Source organism: Oncorhynchus clarkii, chromosome 15 (genome assembly GCF_045791955.1).
Source record: "Oncorhynchus clarkii lewisi isolate Uvic-CL-2024 chromosome 15, UVic_Ocla_1.0, whole genome shotgun sequence".
NCBI classification, from domain to species: Eukaryota; Metazoa; Chordata; class Actinopteri; order Salmoniformes; family Salmonidae; genus Oncorhynchus; species Oncorhynchus clarkii.
Genome location: NC_092161.1, coordinates 15,134,693 through 15,158,172, shown reverse-complemented (window position 1 = coordinate 15,158,172; position 23,480 = coordinate 15,134,693). Strand labels below are relative to the sequence as shown.

Below are 23,480 nucleotides of genomic sequence, written 5' to 3'. Positions count from 1 at the left end.
GTTTACAAACTATAGTTTTGGCAAGTCGGTTAGGACATCTACTTTGTGCACGACACAAGTACATTTTTCCAGCAATTGTTTATAGACAGATTATTTCACATATTTTACTGTTTCACAATTCCAGTGGGTCAGAAGTTTACATACACTAAGTTGACTGTGCCTTTTAAACAGCTTGGAAAATTCCAGAAATGATGTCATAGCTTTAGAAGTTTCTGATAGGCTAGTTGACATCATTTGAGTCAATTGGAGGTGTACCAGGGTGTATTTCAAGGCCTACCTTCAAACTCAGTGCCTCTTTGCTTGACATCATGGGAAAATCAAAAGAAATCAGCCAAGAACTCAGAAAAAGAACTGTAGACCTCCACAAGTCTGGTTCATCCTTGGGAGCAATTTCAAAACGCCTGAAGGTACCACTATCATCTGTACAAACAATAGTACGCAAGTATAAACACCATGGGACCACGCAGCCATCATACCGCTCAGGAAGGAGACGCGTTCTGTCTCCTAGAGATGAACGTACTTTGGTGCGAAAAGGGCAAATCAATCCCAGAACAACAGCAAAGGACCTTGTGAAGATGCTGGAGGAAAGAGGTACAAAAGTATCTATATCCACAGTAAAATAAGTCCTATATCGACATAACCTGAAAGGCCGCTCAGCAAGGAAGAAGCCACTGCTCCAAAACCACCATTAAAAAGCCAGACTACGGTTTGCAACTGAACATGGGGACAAAGATCGTACTTTTTGGAGAAATGTCCTCTGGTCTGATGAAACAAAAATAGAACTGTTTGGCCAATAATGACCATTATCGTTATGTTTGGAGAAAAAAGGGGGAGGCTTGCAAGCCGAAGAATACCATCCCAACCGTGAAGCATGGGGGTGGCAGCATCATGTTGTGGGGGTGCTTTGCTGCAGGAGGGACTGGTGCACTTCACAAAATAGATGGAATCATGAGGTAGGAAAATTATGTGGATATATTGAAGCAACATCTCAAGACATCGGTCAGGAAGTTAAAGCTTGGTTGCAAATGGGTCTTCCAAATGGACAATGGCCCCAAGCATACTTCCAAAGTTGTGACAAAATGGCTTAAGGACAACAAAGTCAAGGTATTGGAGTGGCCATCACAAAGCCCTGACCTCAATCCTATAGAACATTTGTGGGCAGAACTGAAAACGCGTGAGCGAGCAAGGAGGCCTACAAACCTGACTCAGTTACACCAGCTCTGTCAGGAGGAATGGGCCAAAATTCATCCAACTTGTTGTGGGAAGCTTGTGGAAGGCTACCCAAAATGTTTGACCCAAGTTAAACAATTTAAAGGCAATGCTACCAAATACTAATTGAGTGTATGTAAACTTCTGACCCATGAGGAATGTGATTAAATAAATAAAAGCTGAAATAAATCATTCTCTCTACTATTATTCTGACATTTCACATTATTAAAATAAAGTGGTGATCCTAACTGACCTAAAACAGGGCATTTTTACAAGGATTAAATATCAGGAATTGTGAAAAACTGAGTTTAAATGTATTTGGCTAAGGTGTATGTAAACTTTCGACTTCAACTGTATATAATAACACACCCGTAGAACTCAGACACTTACACCACTCTGCATGCTCCTACACACTTCCTACCCCTAGAGTCGTGCCCCTGTCCCCAGCACAAGGATAAATGTTTGTGTGTCTATTTGTCTGCTACTTTGTTACAATGTTATTTTGTGTTGCTGTTTGGTTGGCAAACAGCTGATACTGAAATATTGTGGATATCTACCTGTACATGATCTATCTACCCATCTCTCTAGCTCTAGGATCTCTCTATCAACCTGTCTCTCTAAGTCTAGGATCTCTCTATCTACCTGTCTCTCTAGGTCTAGGATATCTCTAGGTCTAGGATATCTCTATCTACCTGTCTCTCTAAGTCTAGGATCTCTCTATATCTCTATCTACCTGTCTCTCTAGGTCTAGGATAAATCTATCTTCCTGTCTCTCTAGGTCTAGGATATCTCTAGGTCTAGGATATCTCTATCTACCTGTCTCTCTAGGTCTAGGATATCTCTATCTACCTGTCTCTCTAGGTCTAGGATATCTCTAGGTCTAGGATCTCTCTATCTACCCGTCTCTCTAGGTCTAGGATCTCTCTATCTACCCGTCTCTCTAGGTCTAGGATATCTCTATCTACCTGTCTCTCTAGGTCTAGGATAAATCTATCTACCTGTCTCTCTAGGTCTAGGATATCTCTAGGTCTAGGATATCTCTATCTACCTGTCTCTCTAGGTCTAGGATATCTCTATCTACCTGTCTCTCTAGGTCTAGGATCTCTCTATCTACCCGTCTCTCTAGGTCTAGGATCTCTCTATCTACCCGTCTCTCTAGGTCTAGGATCTCTCTATCTACCCGTCTCTCTAGGTCTAGGATAAATCTATCTACCTGTCTCTCTAGGTCTAGGATATCTCTAGGTCTAGGATATCTCTATCTACCTGTCTCTCTAGGTCTAGGATATCTCTATCTACCTGTCTCTCTAGGTCTAGGATCTCTCTATCTACCCGTCTCTCTAGGTCTAGGATCTCTCTATCTACCCGTCTCTCTAGGTCTAGGATCTCTCTATCTACCCGTCTCTCTAGGTCTAGGATCTCTCTATCTACCCGTCTCTCTAGGTCTAGGATCTCTCTATCTACCTGTCTCTCTAGGTCTAGGATATCTCTAGGTCTAGGATCTCTCTATCTACCTGTCTCTCTAGGTCTAGGATATCTCTATCTACCTGTCTCTCTAGGTCTAGGATCTCTCTAACTACCGGTCTCTCTAGGTCTAGGATCTCTCTATCTACCTGTCTCTCTAGGTCTAGGATCTCTCTATCTACCCATCTCTCTAGGTCTAGGATCTCTCTATCTACCCGTCTCTCTAGGTCTAGGATATCTCTATCTACCCATCTCTCTAGGTCTAGGATCTCTCTATCAACCTGTCTCTCTAGGTCTAGGATATCTCTAGGTCTAGAATATCTCTATCTACCTGTCTCTCTAAGTCTAGGATCTCTCTATCTACCTGTCTCTCTAGGTCTAGGATATCTCTAGGTCTAGAATATCTCTATCTACCTGTCTCTCTAAGTCTAGGATCTCTCTATCTACCTGTCTCTCTAGGTCTAGGATATCTCTATCTACCTGTCTCTCTAGGTCTAGGATAAATCTATCTACCTGTCTCTCTAGGTCTAGGATATCTCTAGGTCTAGGATATCTCTATCTACCCGTCTCTCTAGGTCTAGGATCTCTCTATCTACCCGTCTCTCTAGGTCTAGGATATCTCTATCTACCTGTCTCTCTAGGTCTAGGATAAATCTATCTACCTGTCTCTCTAGGTCTAGGATATCTCTAGGTCTAGGATATCTCTATCTACCTGTCTCTCTAGGTCTAGGATATCTCTATCTACCTGTCTCTCTAGGTCTAGGATATCTCTAGGTCTAGGATATCTCTATCTACCCGTCTCTCTAGGTCTAGGATCTCTCTATCTACCCGTCTCTCTAGGTCTAGGATCTCTCTATCTACCCCTCTCTAGGTCTAGGATCTCTCTATCTACCCGTCTCTCTAGGTCTAGGATCTCTCTATCTACCCGTCTCTCTAGGTCTAGGATCTCTCTATCTACCCGTCTCTCTAGGTCTAGGATCTCTCTATCTACCCGTCTCTCTAGGTCTAGGATCTCTCTATCTACCTGTCTCTCTAGGTCTAGGATATCTCTAGGTCTAGGATCTCTCTATCTACCTGTCTCTCTAGGTCTAGGATATCTCTATCTACCTGTCTCTCTAGGTCTAGGATATCTCTAGGTCTAGGATATCTCTATCTACCCGTCTCTCTAGGTCTAGGATCTCTCTATCTACCCGTCTCTCTAGGTCTAGGATATCTCTATCTACCTGTCTCTCTAGGTCTAGGATAAATCTATCTACCTGTCTCTCTAGGTCTAGGATATCTCTAGGTCTAGGATATCTCTATCTACCTGTCTCTCTAGGTCTAGGATATCTCTCTATCTACCTGTCTCTCTAGGTCTAGGATATCTCTATCTACCTGTCCTGTAGGTCTAGGATATCTCTATCTACCTGTCTCTCTAAGTCTAGGATCTCTCTATCTACCTGTCTAGGATATCTCTAGGTCTATCTCTAGGTCTAGGATATCTCTATCTACCTGTCTCTCTAGGTCTAGGATATCTCTATCTACCTATCTACCTGTCTCTCTAGGTCTAGGATATCTCTAGGTCTAGGATCTCTCTATCTACCTGTCTCTCTAGGTCTAGGATATCTCTATCTACCTGTCTCTCTAGGTCTAGGATCTCTCTAACTACCGGTCTCTCTAGTCTCTCTAGGTCTAGGATATCTCTCTCTCTAGGTCTAGGATCTCTCTATCTACCCGTCTCTCTAGGTCTAGGATCTCTCTATCTACCCGTCTCTCTAGGTCTAGGATATCTCTATCTACCTGTCTCTCTAGGTCTAGGATATCTCTAGGTCTAGGATCTCTCTATCTACCTGTCTCTCTAGGTCTAGGATATCTCTATCTACCTGTCTCTCTAGGTCTAGGATATCTCTAGGTCTATCTCTACCTGTCTCTCTAGGTCTAGGATATCTCTATCTACCTGTCTCTCTAGGTCTAGGATCTCTCTATCTACCGGTCTCTCTAGGTCTAGGATCTCTCTATCTACCTGTCTCTCTAGGTCTAGGATCTCTCTATCTCTAGGTCTAGGATCTCTCCATCTACCCGTCTCTCTAGGTCTAGGATATCTCTATCTACCCGTCTAGGATATCTCTATCTACCAGTCTCTCTAGGTCTCTCTAGGTCTAGGATAGGATCTCTCTATCTACCAGTCTCTCTAGGTCTAGGATCTCTCTATCTACCGGTCTCTCTAGGTCTAGGATCTCTCTATCTACCGGTCTCTCTAGGTCTAGGATCTCTCTATCTACCGGTCTCTCTAGGTCTAGGATCTCTCTATCTACCGGTCTCTCTAGGTCTAGGATCTCTCTATCTACCGGTCTCTCTAGGTCTAGGATCTCTCTATCTACCGGTCTCTCTAGGTCTAGGATCTCTCTATCTACCGGTCTCTCTAGGTCTAGGATCTCTCTATCTACCGATCTCTCTAGGTCTAGGATCTCTCTATCTACCGGTCTCTCTAGGTCTAGGATCTCTCTATCTACCGGTCTCTCTAGGTCTAGGATCTCTCTATCTACCGATCTCTCTAGGTCTAGGATCTCTCTATCTACCGATCTCTCTAGGTCTAGGATCTCTCTATCTACCGGTCTCTCTAGGTCTAGGATCTCTCTATCTACCGGTCTCTCTAGGTCGTGGATATACAGTGCATTCGGAAAGTAGTCATACCCCTTCCTTTTCCCCCCACATTTTGTTCATTTACAGCCTTATTCTAAAATGGATTAAATACATTTTATTTGCCATCAATCTATACACACTACCTCATAATCACGAAGCGAAAATTGGAAAAAAAATTGTTGCAATTTTATTTAAAATAAATACCATGTGGCAAAAAAGTATTTAGTCAGCCACCAATTGTGCAAGTTCTCCCACTTAAAAATATGAGGCCTGTAATTTTCATCATAGGTGCACTTTAACTATGACAGACAAAATGAGGGAAAAAAATCCAGAAAATCACATTGTAGGATTTTTTATGAATTTATTTGCAAATTATGGTGGAAAATAAGTATTTGGTCACCTACAAACAAGCAAGATTTCTGGCTCTCACAGACCTGTAACTTCTTCTTTAAGAGGCTCCTCTGTCCTCCACTCGTTACCTGTATTCATGGCACCTGTTTGAACTTGTTATCAGTATAAAAGACACCTGTCCGCAACCTCAAACAGTCACACTTCAAACTCCACTATGGCCAAGACCAAAGAGCTGTCAAAGGACACCAGAAACAAAATTGTAGACCTGCACCAAACTGGGAAGACTGAATCTGCAATAGGTAAGCAGCTTGGTTTGAAGAAATCAACTGTGGGAGCAATTATTAGGAAATGGAAGACATACAAGACCACTGACAATCTCCCTCGATCTGGGGCTCCACGCAAGATCTCACCCCGTGGGGTCAAAATGACCACCCATGTGGTTCTGTGTTTTTTGGTTACTACATGATTCCATATGGCTTATTTTATAGTGTTGATGCCTTCACTATTATTCTACAATGTATAAAATAGTAAAAATAAAGAAAAACCCTTGAATGAGTAGGTGTGTCCAACCTTTTGGCTGGTACTGTATCTATCTACCTCTCTGTAGGTCTAGGATATAGCTACCCGTCTCTGTAGGTCTAGGATATAGCTACCCGTCTCTGTATGTCTAGGATATAGCTACCCGTCTCTGTAGGTCTAGGAAATAGCTACCCGTCTCTGTAGGTCTAGGAAATAGCTACCCGTCTCTGTAGGTCTAAGAGAGAGACACTCAATATACAAAAGTGTGTGGACACACCTTCAAATTAATGGATTCTGCTATTTCAGCCACACCCGTTGCTGACAGGTGTATAAAATCGAGCACACAGCCATGCAATCTACATAGACAAACCTTGGCAGTAGAATGGCCTTACTGAAGAGCTCAGTGACTTTCAACGTAGCACCCACATTGGATGCCACCTTTCCAAAAAGTCAGTTTGTCAAATGTCTGCCCTGCTAGAGCTGCCCCGGTCATCTGTAACTGCTGTTATTGTGAAGTGGAAACATCTATGCTCAACAATGGCTCTGCCCCGAACGTGACTGGCGAGTGCTGAAATAAAAAAATTGTCTGTCCTCTGAACACTCACTACCAAGTTCCAAACTGCCCCTGGAAGCAACGTCAGCACAAGAACTGTTCTTCGAGAGCTTCATGAAATGGGTTTCCATGGCCGAGCATCCACACACAAGCCTAAGATCACCATGCGCAATGCCAAGCGTCGGCTGGAGTTGTGTAAAGCTCACCACCATTTGACTCTGGAGCAGTGGAAACGTGTTTTCAGGAGTGAAAAATCACACTTCACTACCTTGCAGTCCGACAGACGAATCTGGGTTTGGCGGATGCCAGGAGACGCTACCTGCCCCAATGCATAGTGCCAACTGTAAAGTTTGGTGGAGGAGGAATAATGGTCTGGGGCTGTTTTTCATTGTTCTGGCTAGGCAGTGAAGGGAAATGTTAACACTACAGCATACAATGACATTCTAGACAATTCTGTGCTTCCAACTTTGTGGCAACAGTTTGGGGAAGGCCCTTTCCTTTTTCTGCATGACAATGCCCCCGTGCACAAAGCCAGGTCCATATAGAAATGCTTTGTTAAGATTGGTGTAGAAGAACTTGACTGGCCTGCACAGAGCCCTAACCTCAACCCCATTGAACACCTTTGGGATGAATTGGAATGCCGACTGCTAGCCAGGCCTAATCACCCAACATCAGTGTCCGACCTCACTGATGCTCTTGTGGCTGAATGGAAGCAATGTTCCAACATCTAGTGGAAAGCCTTCCCAGGAGAGTGGAGGCTGTTATAGCAGCAAAGTGGGGACCAACTCCATATTAATGCCCATGATTTTGGAATGAGATATTCAATGAGAAGGTGTCCACAAACCGTAAATGACCAAAAGTATGTCTAGATGTCTCTATAGGTCTATGATATACAGTGGCAAGAAAAAGTATGTGAACCCTTGGAATTACCTGGATTTCTGCATAAATTGGTCATACAATTTGATCTGATCTAAGTCACAACAATAGACAAACAGTGTGCTTAAACTAATAACACACAAATTATTGTATTTTTCGTGTCTATATTGATTACAACATTTAAACATTCACAGTGTAGGTTGGAAAAAGTATGACTTCTCCAAAAACTAATTGAAGTCAGGAGTCAGTTAACCTGGAGTTCAATCAATGAGATGAGGTTGGAGATGTTGGTTAGAGCTGCCTTGCTCTATAAAAAACACACAATTTGAGTTTGCTATTCACAAGAAGCATTGCCTGATGTGAACCATGCCTCGAACAAAAGAGATCTCAGAAGACCAAAGACTAAGAATTGTTGACTTGCATAAAGCTGGAAAGGGTTACAAAAGTATCTCTAAAAGCCTTGATGTTCATCAGTCCACGGTAAGACCAAGTGTCTATAAATGGAGAACGTTCACCACTGTTGCTCCTCTTCCTAGGAGTGGCCGTCCTGTAACGATGACTGCAAGAGCACAGCGCAGAATACTCAATGAGGTAAAGAAGAATCCTAGAGTGTCAGCTAAAGACTTACAGAAATCTCTGGAACATGCTAACATATCTGTTGACGAGTCTATGATTCGTAAAACACTAAACAAGAATGGTGTTCATGTGAAGACACCACGGAAGAAGCAACTGCTGTCCAAAAAAAAACATTTCTGCACATCTGAAGTTTGCAAAAGTGCACCTTGATGTTGGCAGAATATTCTGCGGACAGATGACACTACAGTTGAGTTGTTTGTAAGGAACACACAACACTATGTGTGGAGAAAAAAATCCACAGCACACCAACATCAAAACCTCATGCCATCTGTAAAGTATGGTGGAGGGAGCATCATGGTTTGGAGCTGCTTTGCTGCCACAGGGCCTGGACAGCTTGCGTTCATCGACGGAAAAATGAATTCCCAAGTTTATCAATACATTTTGCAGGAGAATGTTAGGCTGTCTGTCCGCCAATTGAAGCTCAACAGAAGTTGGGTAATGCAACAGGACAACGACCCAAAACATAGAAGTAAATCAACAACAGAATGGCTTCAACAGAAGAAAATATGCCTTCTGGAGTGGCCCAGTCAGAGTCCTGACCTCAACCCGATTGAGATGCTGTGGCATGACCTCAAAAGAGCAGTTCACACCAGACATCCCAAGAATATTGCTGAACTGAAACAGTTTTGTAAAGATGAATGGTCCAAAATTCCTCCTGACCGTTGTGGAGGTCTGATCCACAACTACAGATAATGTTTGGTTGAGGTTATTGCTGCCAAAGGAGGGTCAACCAGTTATTAAATCCAAGGGTTCACATACTTTTTCCACCCTGCACTGTGAATATTTACATGGTGTGTTCAATAAAGGCATGAAAACGTAGAATTGTCTGTGTGTTATTAGTTTAAGCACACTGTGTTTGTCTATTGTTGTGACCTAGATGAAGATCAGATCAAATGTTATTACCAATTTATGCACAAATCCAGATATTTTCAAAGGGTTCACATAATTTTTCTTGACACTGTGACACCTGTCTCTCTTTAGGATGGTGACACTTTCTGTTTGTCTTTATGTACATACATCAAATACTTTCAAGCACTTGAGCTGTGCTTGATTAAGTGACCTCTGTGCCATGGAATAGTACCAAAAGTGTGCAGTCCAAGCGCCCTCAAATATTTGGCCCAGGTCTATTAACAACACCCATCACATGTAATTACAAAGCTCAGGGCTAGGTTTAGTTAGTGATGGGGAAACCAGTACCCTATTGCTTTAATCCCAGTAGATCTCAAATGGATCTCCCTGTGTCTTTAGATCAGCTCTGCCCTTTTCTGCTTCTCTTTTGTCTCTCCACTCTAACACCAAGCATCAGTTTGTCTTGTCAGTCTGATTGACTGTTTTCAGTTGGCTCATTCTGTCTCTGTCTGAAACACTGTGGGTTTGTGTTGTGTTTTGAGACTGTACTCAGTCCTAGGAGCTTCTACCCCTGAGTTGATATCGCCTTCCTTTAAAAGGCCTCTCAACCCCGGCCCCAACACACACATACTATATCAACATATACAGCCCCAAGCCACCATGACCAATACAAACCAGTACATACAAACACATACAGAGACAGGCCCACACCGACACACACACACTCATTCCAGTCCGTTGGCCAGCCCACTTCCTGAGTACACAGGAGCTGGATGACAGAACTGGGAGGTAAAATCACCCAACTATCCTTATGCTGCTACTGCTGTAACCATCCTCATAGTCATCAATCACCTGCACAATCCCTGCTACAGTATTACCACCCAGGGGCAGGGTTACCATCCTGTAGAACCACCATACAAGAGTCATCACAGTCAGTAGACGCTCAGATGGCCGTTTCTCCTAGTAGCTCTCTGCGGTTCACTTTGACTCTCCCCCCCATAACTCTGGGGATCTCTCCTACTAGCGTTGCCCCCTGGGTCCATATGAAACTGCCCCTCCCCATCCCCCCTCAGGCTGGATAGCTCAGGTGTTTGAGTTTTTATCCGCCATTCAGATTTAGAAACAGAAACTGCTGCAATGATATCCTCCCAGAGGCGTGGCCTAGGGGTGTGATCTGTGATTGGGTGACTGGTTTGAGTGAGTGCTCTCCTGTCCAATCCCCTGTCTGTATGTCCCTGTCCCTCCCCCAGCCTACATCCACTCCAACCAGATCATGGGCTGGGGAGAGAAGGCCATTGAGATCCGCTCCGTGGAGACGGGACACCTCGACGGAGTTTTCATGCACAAGCGAGCTCAGCGACTGAAGTTCCTGTCGGAGAGGAACGACAAGGTGTGTGTGTAAGCACAAACACATGTATACAAGCTAAGAGCACACACACACAAGCTGCAAGAAATCCTAAAAATATAAGCCAGCACACATGCTAACCCTCCTCATGATGCTGTGTGCTTGTCTGCAGGTGTTTTTTGCCTCTGTGCGTTCCGGCGGCAGCAGCCAAGTCTTCTTCATGACCCTGAACCGGAGCTCTATGATGAACTGGTAACCCTGGCAAACCCTCCTCCTTACTTCTTCCCTCCATACTGTACATACCTAACCAGAGGTCAGGGTGGAGGGATGAAGAGGGAGAACTAAGACAGACGAGTGAACACAGAGCAGCTGGCGGCTCAGCAGCGACGGGAGGAGAGAAACAGTCTCCCATCCAGGCAGACATCTGCAGTAGCAACCTACAACCACAAGAGGAACCAGAGAGGAACAGCAACTCCAGATCACGCTCAGACAACACTCTTTCTCTCTGTTGTCTTAGTTTCTCTCAGGCTCTGTGTGAGATGGCCCCCTATTTCCTACATAGTGCAATACTTTTGGTCAGAGTAGGCATTTTGGACGTAGCCTCAGTGTTTATCCCAGGTGTTTTTGTTTTTGGGAGGTAGTGACAGGATGTGCTAGTGTAGTCTCCCTAATGGGGTCAGGGGTCAGCGACTAAGGGTATTGTCATGACCCCTGACCTTTGTGTATATATGGTGGGGGTGAGTGTAGATTCCTGACTGCTGGAGCAGTTTAAAAAATATCAATATTGTCACCAATGGTCACCAAAAAAATGATACTCTTGGCAAAGATGCCATTCTTGTTCTAGTTCACCTGTGCTCCCCACTTTCTCTGCGAATGTTCTATTTGACAGTCAATCTATTTGCCGTATTTCTATCGTTACACATTTGTAAATGCCACATTCTATGATATGAAACAGACCTGCTTTCCTATCGGACACTCTTCCACTGAGACAGAACAACAGAGGACAGACAAAAGGAAGACAGAAGATGATGAGAGACCGAGAGCAGTCTGAGTTTGTTTAGTTTATCTTCCTCCTGAATTTCAGCCTGTTTGGTGGGAGTTTTGGCCTTCCATGGTGACATCACTATTTTTGTAAATTAGTTAGACCAATAAGAAAGAGTTGCAATCCTTTCTGCCAATAGCAGCTAATTTTGTTTCCCCCTTACCACTCCCAGACAGTACTAGCAAAATTATTGCTTAAGAAATGTTTATTTTTACCATTTTAATAGAAAACAATCACAGGTACTTAATTGTTACCCAGAAATGATTTGATATGGAGATAAAAATGGCTGCATGGAACAGATGTATGGCTTGGTTAATGGTCAGACTTCTTCCTACACACCACCTCTTTTCTCCAGCTTTTCCCCTGTCTCCTTTGGTTCACCTGCTTCTGTACATGGTGCGTAGTGACACATCTGTCTCTGTTGGTTCACCTGCTTCTGTGCATGTGCATAGTGGCACCTATACTGCTCGTCATCATCAATCCTGACTTCTAAACTAAGGCAATACACAGGTCTAACTGGAGAGATGCAAGGTTGGGACGATTAACTTTCCAAAATGAGACCCACCATGTTAGCGTCAGTCAGGACCTTACACTGGGGTCGTTTAAATGTACTCAAACTAGCTTTAGACGTCCAGGTAGAATGACCACACTATGAATCTCCACCATTAAGTTGAATCACGTGTAGTCTTCTAGGATACAGTGTCTGACTCTGTAACATAAGATCTGCCAAGGTAGTTGGTGAAAGTGGACGAGGGTGTCTGTGTGTACTGAACCAATGATGATGATTGACTACTGATGTGGCGTTGTATGTAACACAGGGTAATAGGCATGAGCCTACTCCATCCACTAATCGCTTACATCTTCAGTCGTCATAGATCTGAAAGGACTGGATAAATATGTGTGACCGACCGGTGTATGAACCTGGGTCGGCAGACCTCTTGCTTTTTCCTATCTAGTCCTGTCAGATCTGTGAATACTGCAGGAGTATAGGTTAGAGAGAAGGGGTTGATTCCAAGAAACCGTAGGAGAAATATGATTAAGCATTTCATTATATCTGACTGATCATTTAGAAAAAGACAGCCATCATGTTCATACTATAAGGCTTTCTACAGAATAGAGAAAATGGTTTAAGGGATTTCTAAAAATGTTTTTATCGTGGTATAATTTGTATTTAAATATTTTGTATGTATCAGAGTATGTGTGTGCATATGAGACTTGTCTTCCCTGCTAACAGTACAGGATTAAACTCTGCCACTGTTAAGACCGTCTGTGCGTTGAGTGACTGAGTGCTTTCATCTCATCTGAATCACTGGGACAATAACCCCGCCCCCAGACTGGTACTCCACTCCACTATGTGATGTTGAAACGTAACTGTCCTTCCTTGTACAGACATGATTACAGAGACGTCCTCTACTGCTTTACTTTACTGTCTGGATGTCTTCTGAAATCTAAAATGCACAGCAGCACCATCACACACTTTTGGCCAAGTAATTCCCTCCCTGCCAACTTTGTCTCCCATCTTGAGCTCCCTAACACACACATTATTCTATCAGAGGTGCCGGTACTCAAGCTGTAGCAAATGAGAAGAGCCTGATCTCTGTACCAGTACCGGTCAGCACCAGCCCACTTCAACCACTGGTCTGAGAGCAGTTCTCCAGTGTTCTGTTCTGGTTGTCTGCATGTAAAAGTGTGGGGAGAGCAGATCAGGACTGACTGCAGTAGGTCTTCTCATAGCTTCTTTAGACTTTTTTGGGTCTCAAAGCTCACATCACAAATATTTGTTTTTCAATTAGTGAAAACATTGATAAGGGAACACAATGTTAGGCTGGTATGTGGACACTGGATCCTAGTGTCCTTACAGTTTAGTAATAAAGAGAACTAACTACTGACTTAATGTTCTGACACCGAGACACAGAGGGAGGTAGTGTGTATGGCTGATGAGCTTGGATACATGTCATTACTGATGGTGATTAATGTGATTCTGGATGCTTTTTGTTTGGACTTTTCAATGTAACCTACTGACACACACACTTCATGTTTCCAAATGACAACATGCATTATTAAAGATGTGCTGTGTGAATGACTCATTTCTCCTAATTAAATTATTGGGTTGTGAGCCTATATTCCCTCTCATCTAGTGTGCTATCTTCGGCAAACATAGGCTCCTTTAGTTCAATATTGGGCTAACGACCTAACGTTACTTGTAGTAGACCTTACATGTTCTGTTTAGAGGTGAATTGGCTCTGGCAGCCAAAACAGCTCAAATACTCCATCTAAATATGAATGGATTCTCAATTGCGGTACAGTCCTAGAAACATAAAACACTCTACTTTCATATCACATGAAAATTTCACAAATTCTAAAATATACATTTACTGTACACCAGTGGAGGCTGGTGGGAGGAGCTATAGGAGGACGGGCTCATTGTAATGGCTGGAATGGAATAAATGGAACGGTATCAAACATAGAAACCACGTTTGACTCCATTGCAGAGCTCACTTGTTCATTTAAGGAATGGCCTTAAATGAACAAACTCAGCCCACCTGGGGCACCGGGCTATGCAAGACGAACTCAACCAATCACAAAGAAATACAGAATTATAGCCAAATTGGTAAAAGGTTTCAGTGGGGTTAATGTGTGAATTCTGTGATGGCCCAGTATCTACTCATCTTTTTAAACCCCCAGTTCCAGCTGTGTGTGTGCAAGTTGCTGCCTCTATCACTACATTTACAATCCTAAAACATAGCTGCCCCACTACATGGAATTCTATGGCTAAGCTTCCAACATTCTAATGTCAATGGCAAGATAAAGGTGATTTTGTATATAATAGTTGTAGCCTACGCCATCAAAGTTGGTTATATTATATATCATTTGAAAGGTAATTTCATGACTTTCAGAACCACTTATCAAACCAAGTTTAAAATGTAGCCATTTATACAGGTAATTTTGATATGTATCCTAGAGGTCAAAGTCATTTTCACCTGAAAATTCCAAAAACGTGTCTGATGGATAGCTGTGAATCTAAGCTTTCCAATTATATATGACTAACGGATTTAAGTGAGCAATAACGTGTTATGTACTGACATTGTTTGTCATAGGCTAAATACCTATGGGAGAAATTAAATGAATAGTGATAACATACAGAAAGTTACAATTGCTGCACTGCTATCAGATATTATCCAACTCCAGGGACAGATATGTTCAAAAAAATCATTATGAGACATCGTCGGCTCAAGTGAGCACGACCGACCCACCCTGGCTCAGGGACTAAAGACGTGCTAATTAGCTATCTTGGTCTCCAAACACCTGTGTGTGAATGGAAGAACGCCGCAAGCGGGTCGTCACTGAAAACAAATAGTGTTGGCTGCAACTGCGTTAAAACAGTGTACAGTAAGTGTATATTTTTAATTTGTGGAATTATTTTGATGTGATGTGAAAGTAGAGGGCTTTGTGTATTTTTTTTTAGTGTACCGCAATGGAAAATCGATTCGCGTTAAGATGGAGTACTTGGTCGTAAGAGCCAATTCGTCTCTAAACAGAACATGTAAGGTCCTTGGACTACGAGGAGCAATGTTAAGCTTCTTTAGTCCATTTTTGGGCTAGAGACTACTAGAGACACATTTTTGGACTACCACTTTAATGGAAGCCATAAATGCCCCCTTATGACTTATTTAACCCTTTTTTTTACCAGAAATTAACTGAACATTCGCAATTACAGCAACGACCTAAGGGGGATGAATGAGCCAATTGGAAGGTTAGTGTTAGGTTTAAAAAAACATTACGAGAAATTGTATAAATAGGCGGGGTTTATGATTTGTGGCAACTTGTGACGACCCTACGGATGCCGCAGTAAAATTGGTCGCGCTTGCGCAGTCCCGTTCCTCTTTTTCCTGGAAGGTAAGCGTTGCATGGCGCGTGCTTCTGTTCACGGGGCAAAACATACAACTTTTAGTAGTTTGTCAGTTCATTTTTGACTGGTCATATTCGTTTTAGGTTTTGGTAGTCGAAAGAGAAGTGAAAAGGTCGAAATTAAGTTTGTTTGCTGAGTGTAGGTGCTCTCAGCGATAGGGTGTGGGTCCCATGTTTCTGTATCCACGGCTCTAATGAAGAGGCATGAGGCCTTCCGCGCGCTTGTTGGAAGTTGTTAGTCATCATGTCTTACTGGACATACTAGCCTAGCCAGCTAGCCAAATGTTGACAACTCCGCTAGGAAAGCTAACCATGCTGTAATGTACTTTGACATGAGACTGAACATGCATATAGTTGTGTAATGACTGAAATTGTAACTTTCTAAAAATGACCATTTGTTTAGACAAAACGTTGTTTTGGTAATCGCTAGCTAACATTAGCTAACTGGCTAGGTAACAATGTGTTCGTAATCACTAACGCTTGCTAACCATGTCGTAGCTGGCTGGCTACATTTTAATGATAGTTCGTTGTACAAATATGGGAACGTTTATCTATATTGGCATGGATTAAATGCCAACTACTTATAGTTACCCACACGTTGACAAAATTAGCTTTCCGACAACAGCATGAAATAGTCATTCTAGCTAACAGCAGCACGCTGAACACTTTCATTCTAGCTAGCCATCTGGCCAGTTGGATAACACGTTATCGCTTCTATTTATAAACCAACGAGTCGCTTATTAGTTGAATACTCAAATTTGGTATGTATGTCTTTAAAATCATTAATCGGTGTTAATGTATTCGCCCAACTTGTTCATCAACGTTACCTAGCGTGTTGCCGGGCCTGGCCGGATATATTATTAGCCTCTTTACTAACCTAGGCAAACTTGTCAGAAGTTGGCTGAACGGTATCGCTGGTACTTGTTTATCATTAGCTAGCTGACGTTAACGCAGAGGAAGTTGTCGAGGCAATAAATGTTGTCCGGTCGGTTACGAGCGTTCCGGGCCAGGCCTCCGTTATTTACCAGGGCACTATGATGCGTCAGGTTTATTGCGCGGCGAACTCCGGTTCTGCCTCCCGAGTCAAGGCGCAGGCCAAACTGGGACACGTGGACAGGGCGTGGGGATGTTTAACCAGAAGAGGTCGGGCCCTGTTCGACTCTTTTCGTCTGATTTGTGAAATTATGTTAAGAGTCACCTTTAATATTGTCTGCAAGCTTTCCACTGGTGCTGGGACGTCCATTCCCACGTTTTCATCCTCCACATCACGTGTATCAAACTCGATCCACGGAGAATCGATTGGTTGCAGGTTTTCGCTCCTCGTACTTGATTGATGAAATAAGGTCACTGATTATTAAGGAACTCATCTCAACTGGTTGTCTAGGTCTTAATTGAAAGGGAAAAGCCTGAAGACACTAGGCCCTCCACGGGATGAGTTTGACACCCCAGCTCCACACGATGTTGGCTATGACGTAGTCCCCATTAGTCATGGATGGGTTTAATAATCATGAAGTCGAGGATGCGATTTGACATGGTCAGGATAGGAGCCAAATGCTCAATAATTTCCACATTGACTATGGTTACATTCACTCTCATATAATGTTGATTAACATGCTTTGCAAAAACAACTAATCCTGGCTGTTTACATGGACATGCCTGAAATCAATCAACTTTGATAAATGCAGAAAATCGTCAATCAAAATAAACGTTCCACCACAGCAGCCATGCTTATGGGAAACCAATTTGATTCTGAGTTCGGACATATACAGTTAGTATGTAAACTAAGACGTATGCTTCTAATTTTTCACAACTCACTTGTGCACAACACCTTAAGCAGACCGACAGTGTCATTGCATCAATGCTGTGTAATAAATTGTCAGAACTTTTCATTATGTAAACCCAACATTTTATAGTGAATGTGTGCAACAAAAGTTAAGCATTCACCTTTTGCTACTGTTTCGGTTTAGCCTACGCATATTATTTGTTTGCATACATTTTGGATGAATCCAATGTGCGCACCACCCAGAACACACTGCCTCTGCAACACAATGTTCCTAAGGAAAACGCAGCACTCCATTGGAAATAAATGTACACTGAATGTAACATGTAAATTGGTTTCATGAGCTGAAGTGAAATATCCCAGGAATTTCCCAAACATACAAAAAGCTCTCAAATGTTTGGCACATTTGTTTACATCCCCATTAGTGAGCTTTTTCCTTTTGTCAAGATAATCCATCCACCTGACATGTAAAGGTGGACCTTGTGCTGGAGACAAAAGGTCACACTAAAATGTGCAGGCTGTCACAACAATGCCACAGATGTCTCAAGTTGAGGGAGCGTGCAATTGGCATGCTGACTGCAGGAATGTCCACCAGAGCTGTTGCCAGATAATTGAATGTTAATTTCTCTACCATAAGCTGCCTCCAACATTGTTTTAGAGAATTTGGCAGTATATCCATCCGGCCTCACAACTGCAGGCCACGTTTTATGATGTCGTGGAGTTATGGTTTGGGCAGACTTAAGCTGCGGACAACAAACATGATTGCATTTTATTGATGGCAATTTGAATGTGCAGAAATACCGTGATGAGATCCTTAGGCCCATTAAAAAAAATACATCTGACCAACAGATGCAGGTCTGTATTCCCAGTCATGTGAAATCCATAGAGTAAGGCCTAATGTGTTTATTTCAATTCACTGAATTCCTCATGAACTGTAACTCAGTAAAATCTTTGATTTGTTGCGTTTTATTTTTGTTCAATATACGTCTGGTGTACCAAAATGTAATGATGCTGTCTGATTGGTGCTGGCACATACGCAGTTCAACTACACTGCTGGAACTCTGATTTTAAACTGTTAACATGTCTTAATATTGCTCACAAAACCAGGTGTTTTTAATCGGCGTATGCTTACCTCGATTCTGACCTTACTCCAATTTAGATGAGCAGAGTAAGGCGTTTACATAATAATAGCCATACACGGCCTACTGCCATAATCAGTTTAATATGGAATTATTAATGTACGTGTTAACACTCATTGACCCTTTAGAACTTGCTGTTCTTGAGCTGAGCTATGCGCGAGTCATTTCTCTGGTATTGTAAGTGTTGTGATGTCTTTCAGAATGTCAAGAGTGGACTGAGTTTTGGCACTGTACAGTCAAAAGTTAAATTTGTCCAGTATAGACCAGTGGATGTATTACCAGTGCGGTAGCTCAATCAGGGATGTTTTTCCTTATTTAATCAAGGTTTCTGGACTTTTCTGATCAGTATTCATACATCATTGAATTTAAATGGCACTGCTGTAGCTGTAATTGCCTGTTCTGACCTATTCATCTTCCCCTGCAGTGCCCCTAATCCATCGCACCATGGCAGACACTGATCTTGACTTCACCACCGGAGAGTCTGGCGCCTCCGCCACCATTCCTATGCAGTGCTCTGCCCTGCGAAAGAACGGCTATGTGGTGTTGAAGGGACGCCCTTGCAAGATCGTGGAAATGTCCACCTCCAAGACAGGAAAGCACGGACACGCCAAGGTAGGGATTGACTGGACATGCGTACAAATACCAAACTCTAGGGATGCCCATGGTGGAAATGTCCAGCAGTATTGGGGAATTTGGGTGATCTGATATTGGGTGTACATTATTATTATACCTTTATTTCAACAAGGAACACAAACTGAGACCAAGGTCTCTCTTACAGCTGGGCCCTGCGTATACATGTTTACACATACAGTTTAGGTACAATGATTAAGAAACTACACAAGACAAACAAAACGATCACAGATAAAACACACAAATACAGCAGCAGATTATTACATGTACACACAGGTTATTCCCCTAACCGCACAATAACCTGCATTACCCGAAACCGTTACAAGCAAAATAAAAATAAATATCCTCCAATAAATGTTTAAAATGGGCAACAGGGGGACAGTCAAGTTTTAAGTTTAGTCTGCAGGCTATTCCATAAACAGGAGAAGGCAGCCATACCCAACTCTGTGGAAATCACATGGGCCTCAAGTGTAATCCATGCTTGAAACCTGGTTTTAGGAATTATAATATTGATGAGTGATGATAAATGAGGTAGTTTATTCAGAAGTGTTTTATAGACAAACACGAGAGCATGTTCTCGTCTCATGGACAGCAAAGTCCGACCCAGATTTTGATATAAAACAGTTGAGTTCTGTAACCAGCACCCATAATAGTACATGCGTTGTCCACATCTGTAGTAATTTACCCATATAAGGGCTTTGTCTGAATTCTCCAATCATAACTTTTGACTCGTCAAATGAGGTTTTAATTAGCATGTTATGACACTGCTGTTAGTGGTGTAGTAAAACTCTCCGTCCTCTTTAGGTTAACATGGTGGGCATTGACATCTTCACCAACAAGAAGTATGAGGACATGTGCCCCTCCACCCACAACATGGACGTGCCCCACATCAAGAGGAATGAGTTCCAGGTCAGTGTGAGCTCCCTTCCTGCCCAGTGAAGATTTTCCTATGCCACAAAGGGTTCTCTTATCCAACATGTTTTCACATAATTAGAATACCAGTTAACCTCTTGCCTACTAATTCAATAAGGACTTGACTAATTCTATCAGGCCACTACTCTCCTAGAGACTAGCAAAGCCACTTAACACTGCAGTCACTGTCTGCTGTCAATCCAACCACAGTCTGGGATAATAAGGCTAGAAACTCCCAGAAGACTGCCTGTGTAGTTTTGTATTTGGGCAGGTCACAATGGTTTTTCAGCCGGTCAGTGTGTATGGGGACTTGTGAGAACTGCTGTCATCCTTGTCCAGAGATGTACTGCTCTGAAGTAGTTGCTAAGGCATTGGGAAGTTGTTTACCGGTTGGTTACATTATCTGGGGGAAGACCTATGTCACAAAGCAGGATCAAATACGTTGGTATATGAATGCCCTGATTTCTGCAGAGGCCGTATCACAGTAAATGCTACGCGGCCAATGCAGAGGCCGTATCACAGTGAATGCTGCGCGGCCAATGCAGAGGCCGTATCACAGTAAATGCTGCGCGGCCAATGCAGAGGCCGTATCACAGTAAATGCTGCGCGGCCAATGCAGAGGCCGTATCACAGTAAATGCTGCGCGGCCAATGCAGAGGCCGTATCACAGTAAATGCTACGCGGCCAATGCAGAGGCCGTATCACAGTGAATGCTACGCGGCCAATGCAGAGGCCGTATCACAGTAAATGCTACGCGGCCATTGCAGAGGCTGTATCACAGTAAATGCTACGCGGCCATTGCAGAGGCTGTATCACAGTAAATGCTACGCGGCCAATGCAGATGCCTGATTGACCATGCAGATCCTTTAAGGTATGGTCAATTGGGTGCCTCAGTGCTTCTCACTCATTCTGGGTACTTAGTTTAAACACATTTGATCACATATTAAAGTGGAACTGACTGCATTTTGGCTAAATCATTTTTTTTAATTTTTTTAAATCTGTTCACATAAACCCCCAGGAAGAATGACAAGCTAGCACTTAGATATGGTCATCTTGATAAATTAGAATGTTTGGGAATGATGTATACTAAGGCATTTGTGAAAATTCTATAGCAATATAGAATGGGAAAGTAGCTTTGCATTCGAACAATTAACACGGCAGCAAATAAAACCTAAAAAGTCTATGCAGACCGGTGCACCATATTCAACCAGGGCTACAGTAGACCTTTATGCAAACAAGCCATTTGCCATAGAAGCCTGTCATCATCGTCTTGAACTGGACTGTGTGTTTACAGGCAGTTGGGCCTGTCATCATTCACTTTGAACTGGACTGTGTTTACAGGCAGTAGGGCCTGTCATCATTCACTTTGAACTGGACTGTGTTTACAGGCAGTAGGGCCTGTCATCATTCACTTTGAACTGGACTGTGTTTACAGGCAGTTGCAACAGCACAACTTTAGATCATTAGAACACATTCACCAAAAGCCACAAAATACACCTGAATGGATTTCTGCAACTATGTAAATACCACCTTAGTCCTCTTACATTTGGGAACTTGACAGTCCTATTGATCAAACAACCATAAAGAGGTAAGCTCTCTCTCCCTCTTATGCACATCAACAACTAATGCTAGCCAGAGCAGGATGAGCTAAAAATCTAGCGAAGAAACATTAGATAAATCCTGTCAAACTGTTTCTGCTAGTTGGCTGTCAAAATTTGCACTGATAAACTATGGGGAATTGTAGCTTACTCGTCCTTCTGCAGCTTGCCTGCAATCAAGCTAACTGGCTGAATTTGGCTAGCTTGCTTGCTAGCTACTTCCAGACACAAATGAGACCACCTCTCTGACCAGTTTACTTGCCGTAGCAGAGCTAGTTAGCTAGGCTGTTTGCATGTTATCTAGAGTGTTCTTGACTGGCTTTTTGTCTACCTTTACTAACACCAGTCATATTCAGCCCGTGTTTTGCGTTGGTAAATTAAACAGTTATTCTGCGCTCTGAAACAAAGACTGTGCTGGTATCGGAGCTGATAGCATATCTTTGTCGTTGGCAAATCCACTCTGGATAAGTTGTTTTAAGTTGTTGCTCACTAACCAAATGACACCTGCATATCTAGCTGTGTATATCCACCAAGAAATGATATTGGGGGGGGGGGGGGGGGGGTTGGTAACTCACCCACTCCAATGACATCCTCCTAGCAGCTAGCTAACGTTAGGCTCCGTGTTTTTAGCTTGCTACATAAATAGATACGCCACGTTATGACTGACTTGTGATCATTGCCCTTGCTAGTTTCATTGTATTGACATTCCCAGCCTTAGTTACATTCATCTGTTTCTGTCCAAAATATTGAGTCGTGGAAACTGACAGTGCATCCTGAATAGAGGCAGAAAACGATGTACCAGGCCAGCTGTGATTTACAACCTTATAGCAATATTTTTTGGCACTACCAAGAAATGTTTTGGTGAATTATATTTATCATGCATTAAACTACCTCCATATTTTCTGCCAACAATGCCTTAGTGTACATCGTGGAATGTTGAGTCAAATATAACCTACTTTTAAACCTCTTATAAAGTTGGTTTTGTAGCATAAACTGGGAATTAAATATTTTAGATTGATTTGTTTTTTTCATATGTGCAAAGTAGTTAACGCTGTCAGTTCCACTTAATGTAACTGTAAATTGTATATTTGCTCACACTGGTTGGCATTGGAGCGTTCCCCTGTGTTAATGCACGACGATCACCCAGCACTGCACCCAATACCCGTGGTGTGAGTGTGAATGGTTCTTGCTACAGAGATCTCCTTGGAGATGGCCGTTACACCACAGTGACCAGGTCACACACCCGATGTGATGGCTAACAAAACAAATTAACACACACACTTCCCAACATGTTCACCTCTCACACCATCGCTTGTCTTTATTTTGCTTATTGCGTTCTGATCTGCACGGTGACTAAAATGAAGACTACCTGGAATGTGCCTTCATGTGTCCGACTGTAGATGTAACATGGTGCTTGTGTTTCCAGCTGTTGAACATCACTGATGGGTTCATGTCCCTCATGGGTGACAATGGAGACGTGAGGGAGGACCTGCGCGTGCCTGATTCAGACCTGGGCAAGGAGATCGAGCAGAAGTTTGCCGCTTCAGAGGATATCCTGGTGAGTCTGGGGGTGTGTGTGCATGTTTTGGGTGGTGTGTGTGAAGCGTGACCAGTTTGTTTTGGTTAGTGGTGGTCTTAGCCTTAACCAATCATATCTGTCTGCAGGTCTCTGTGCTGTCTGCTATGGGGGAGGAGTGTGCTGTGGCCATTAAGCAGATGACCGGTGGCAAATAGAAAGACAGGACTGACCTGCCCAGGCAACAAACTCCACCCACAACCAGTCTCTAGTATTCTTATTGGTTCTTCTGTCACCAAAGCGACGGCCTTCACAGACAACCTCAATCATTCTGTTGTGATTACTCCTTTGTTTTTTCCCCTCTCGTTTTTTGGTTTCTCTCTCTCCGACGCTGTCGGACTGTCCCAGCGTTACTGCGGCACGCTCGCTGTGTTGGCTGGCATTCTGCCGGATCACTGAGGTTTTGTTTAGTTCTACATAATCTACTATATAAAGAAAAGTACTTATTGGTGAAATATAGATTCTTTTTTTGA

At 42.9% G+C, this 23,480-nt stretch overlaps 2 protein-coding genes across 21 annotated transcripts in view; both read left to right on the top strand.

Moving 5' to 3' along the window:
* LOC139366938 (TRAF2 and NCK-interacting protein kinase-like) overlaps nt 1-13,547 on the top strand; it is a 74,175-nt gene extending 60,628 nt beyond the window's left edge. For 13 of the 18 annotated variants that reach the window (XM_071104705.1, XM_071104722.1, XM_071104707.1 and 10 more), the window contains 2 exons: nt 10,327-10,466; nt 10,594-12,731. In XM_071104705.1, coding sequence (XP_070960806.1) covers nt 10,327-10,466; nt 10,594-10,677 — 224 coding nt within the window. In that variant the 3' untranslated portion in view covers nt 10,678-12,731. Of the gene's footprint in view, nt 1-10,326; nt 10,467-10,593 lie in introns of all 18 variants that reach the window. The other 5 variants (XM_071104716.1, XM_071104712.1, XM_071104718.1 and 2 more) reach the window with 5 other exon arrangements.
* Nucleotides 13,548-14,834: 1,287 nt separating this feature from the next.
* On the top strand, nt 14,835-23,480 carry LOC139366937 (eukaryotic translation initiation factor 5A-1-like). 3 transcript variants are annotated; one of them, XM_071104699.1, is made up of 5 exons: nt 14,835-14,853; nt 18,716-18,903; nt 19,726-19,830; nt 22,858-22,989; nt 23,097-23,480. In XM_071104699.1, coding segments are annotated over exons 1-5 (495 nt in total). In that variant the 5' UTR covers nt 14,835-14,852; the 3' UTR covers nt 23,166-23,480. The 3 variants fall into 3 exon arrangements, with proteins under 3 accessions (XP_070960800.1, XP_070960799.1, XP_070960802.1); XM_071104698.1 differs by lacking the exon at nt 14,835-14,853 and adding an exon at nt 15,187-15,217; XM_071104701.1 differs by lacking the exon at nt 14,835-14,853 and adding an exon at nt 15,315-15,360.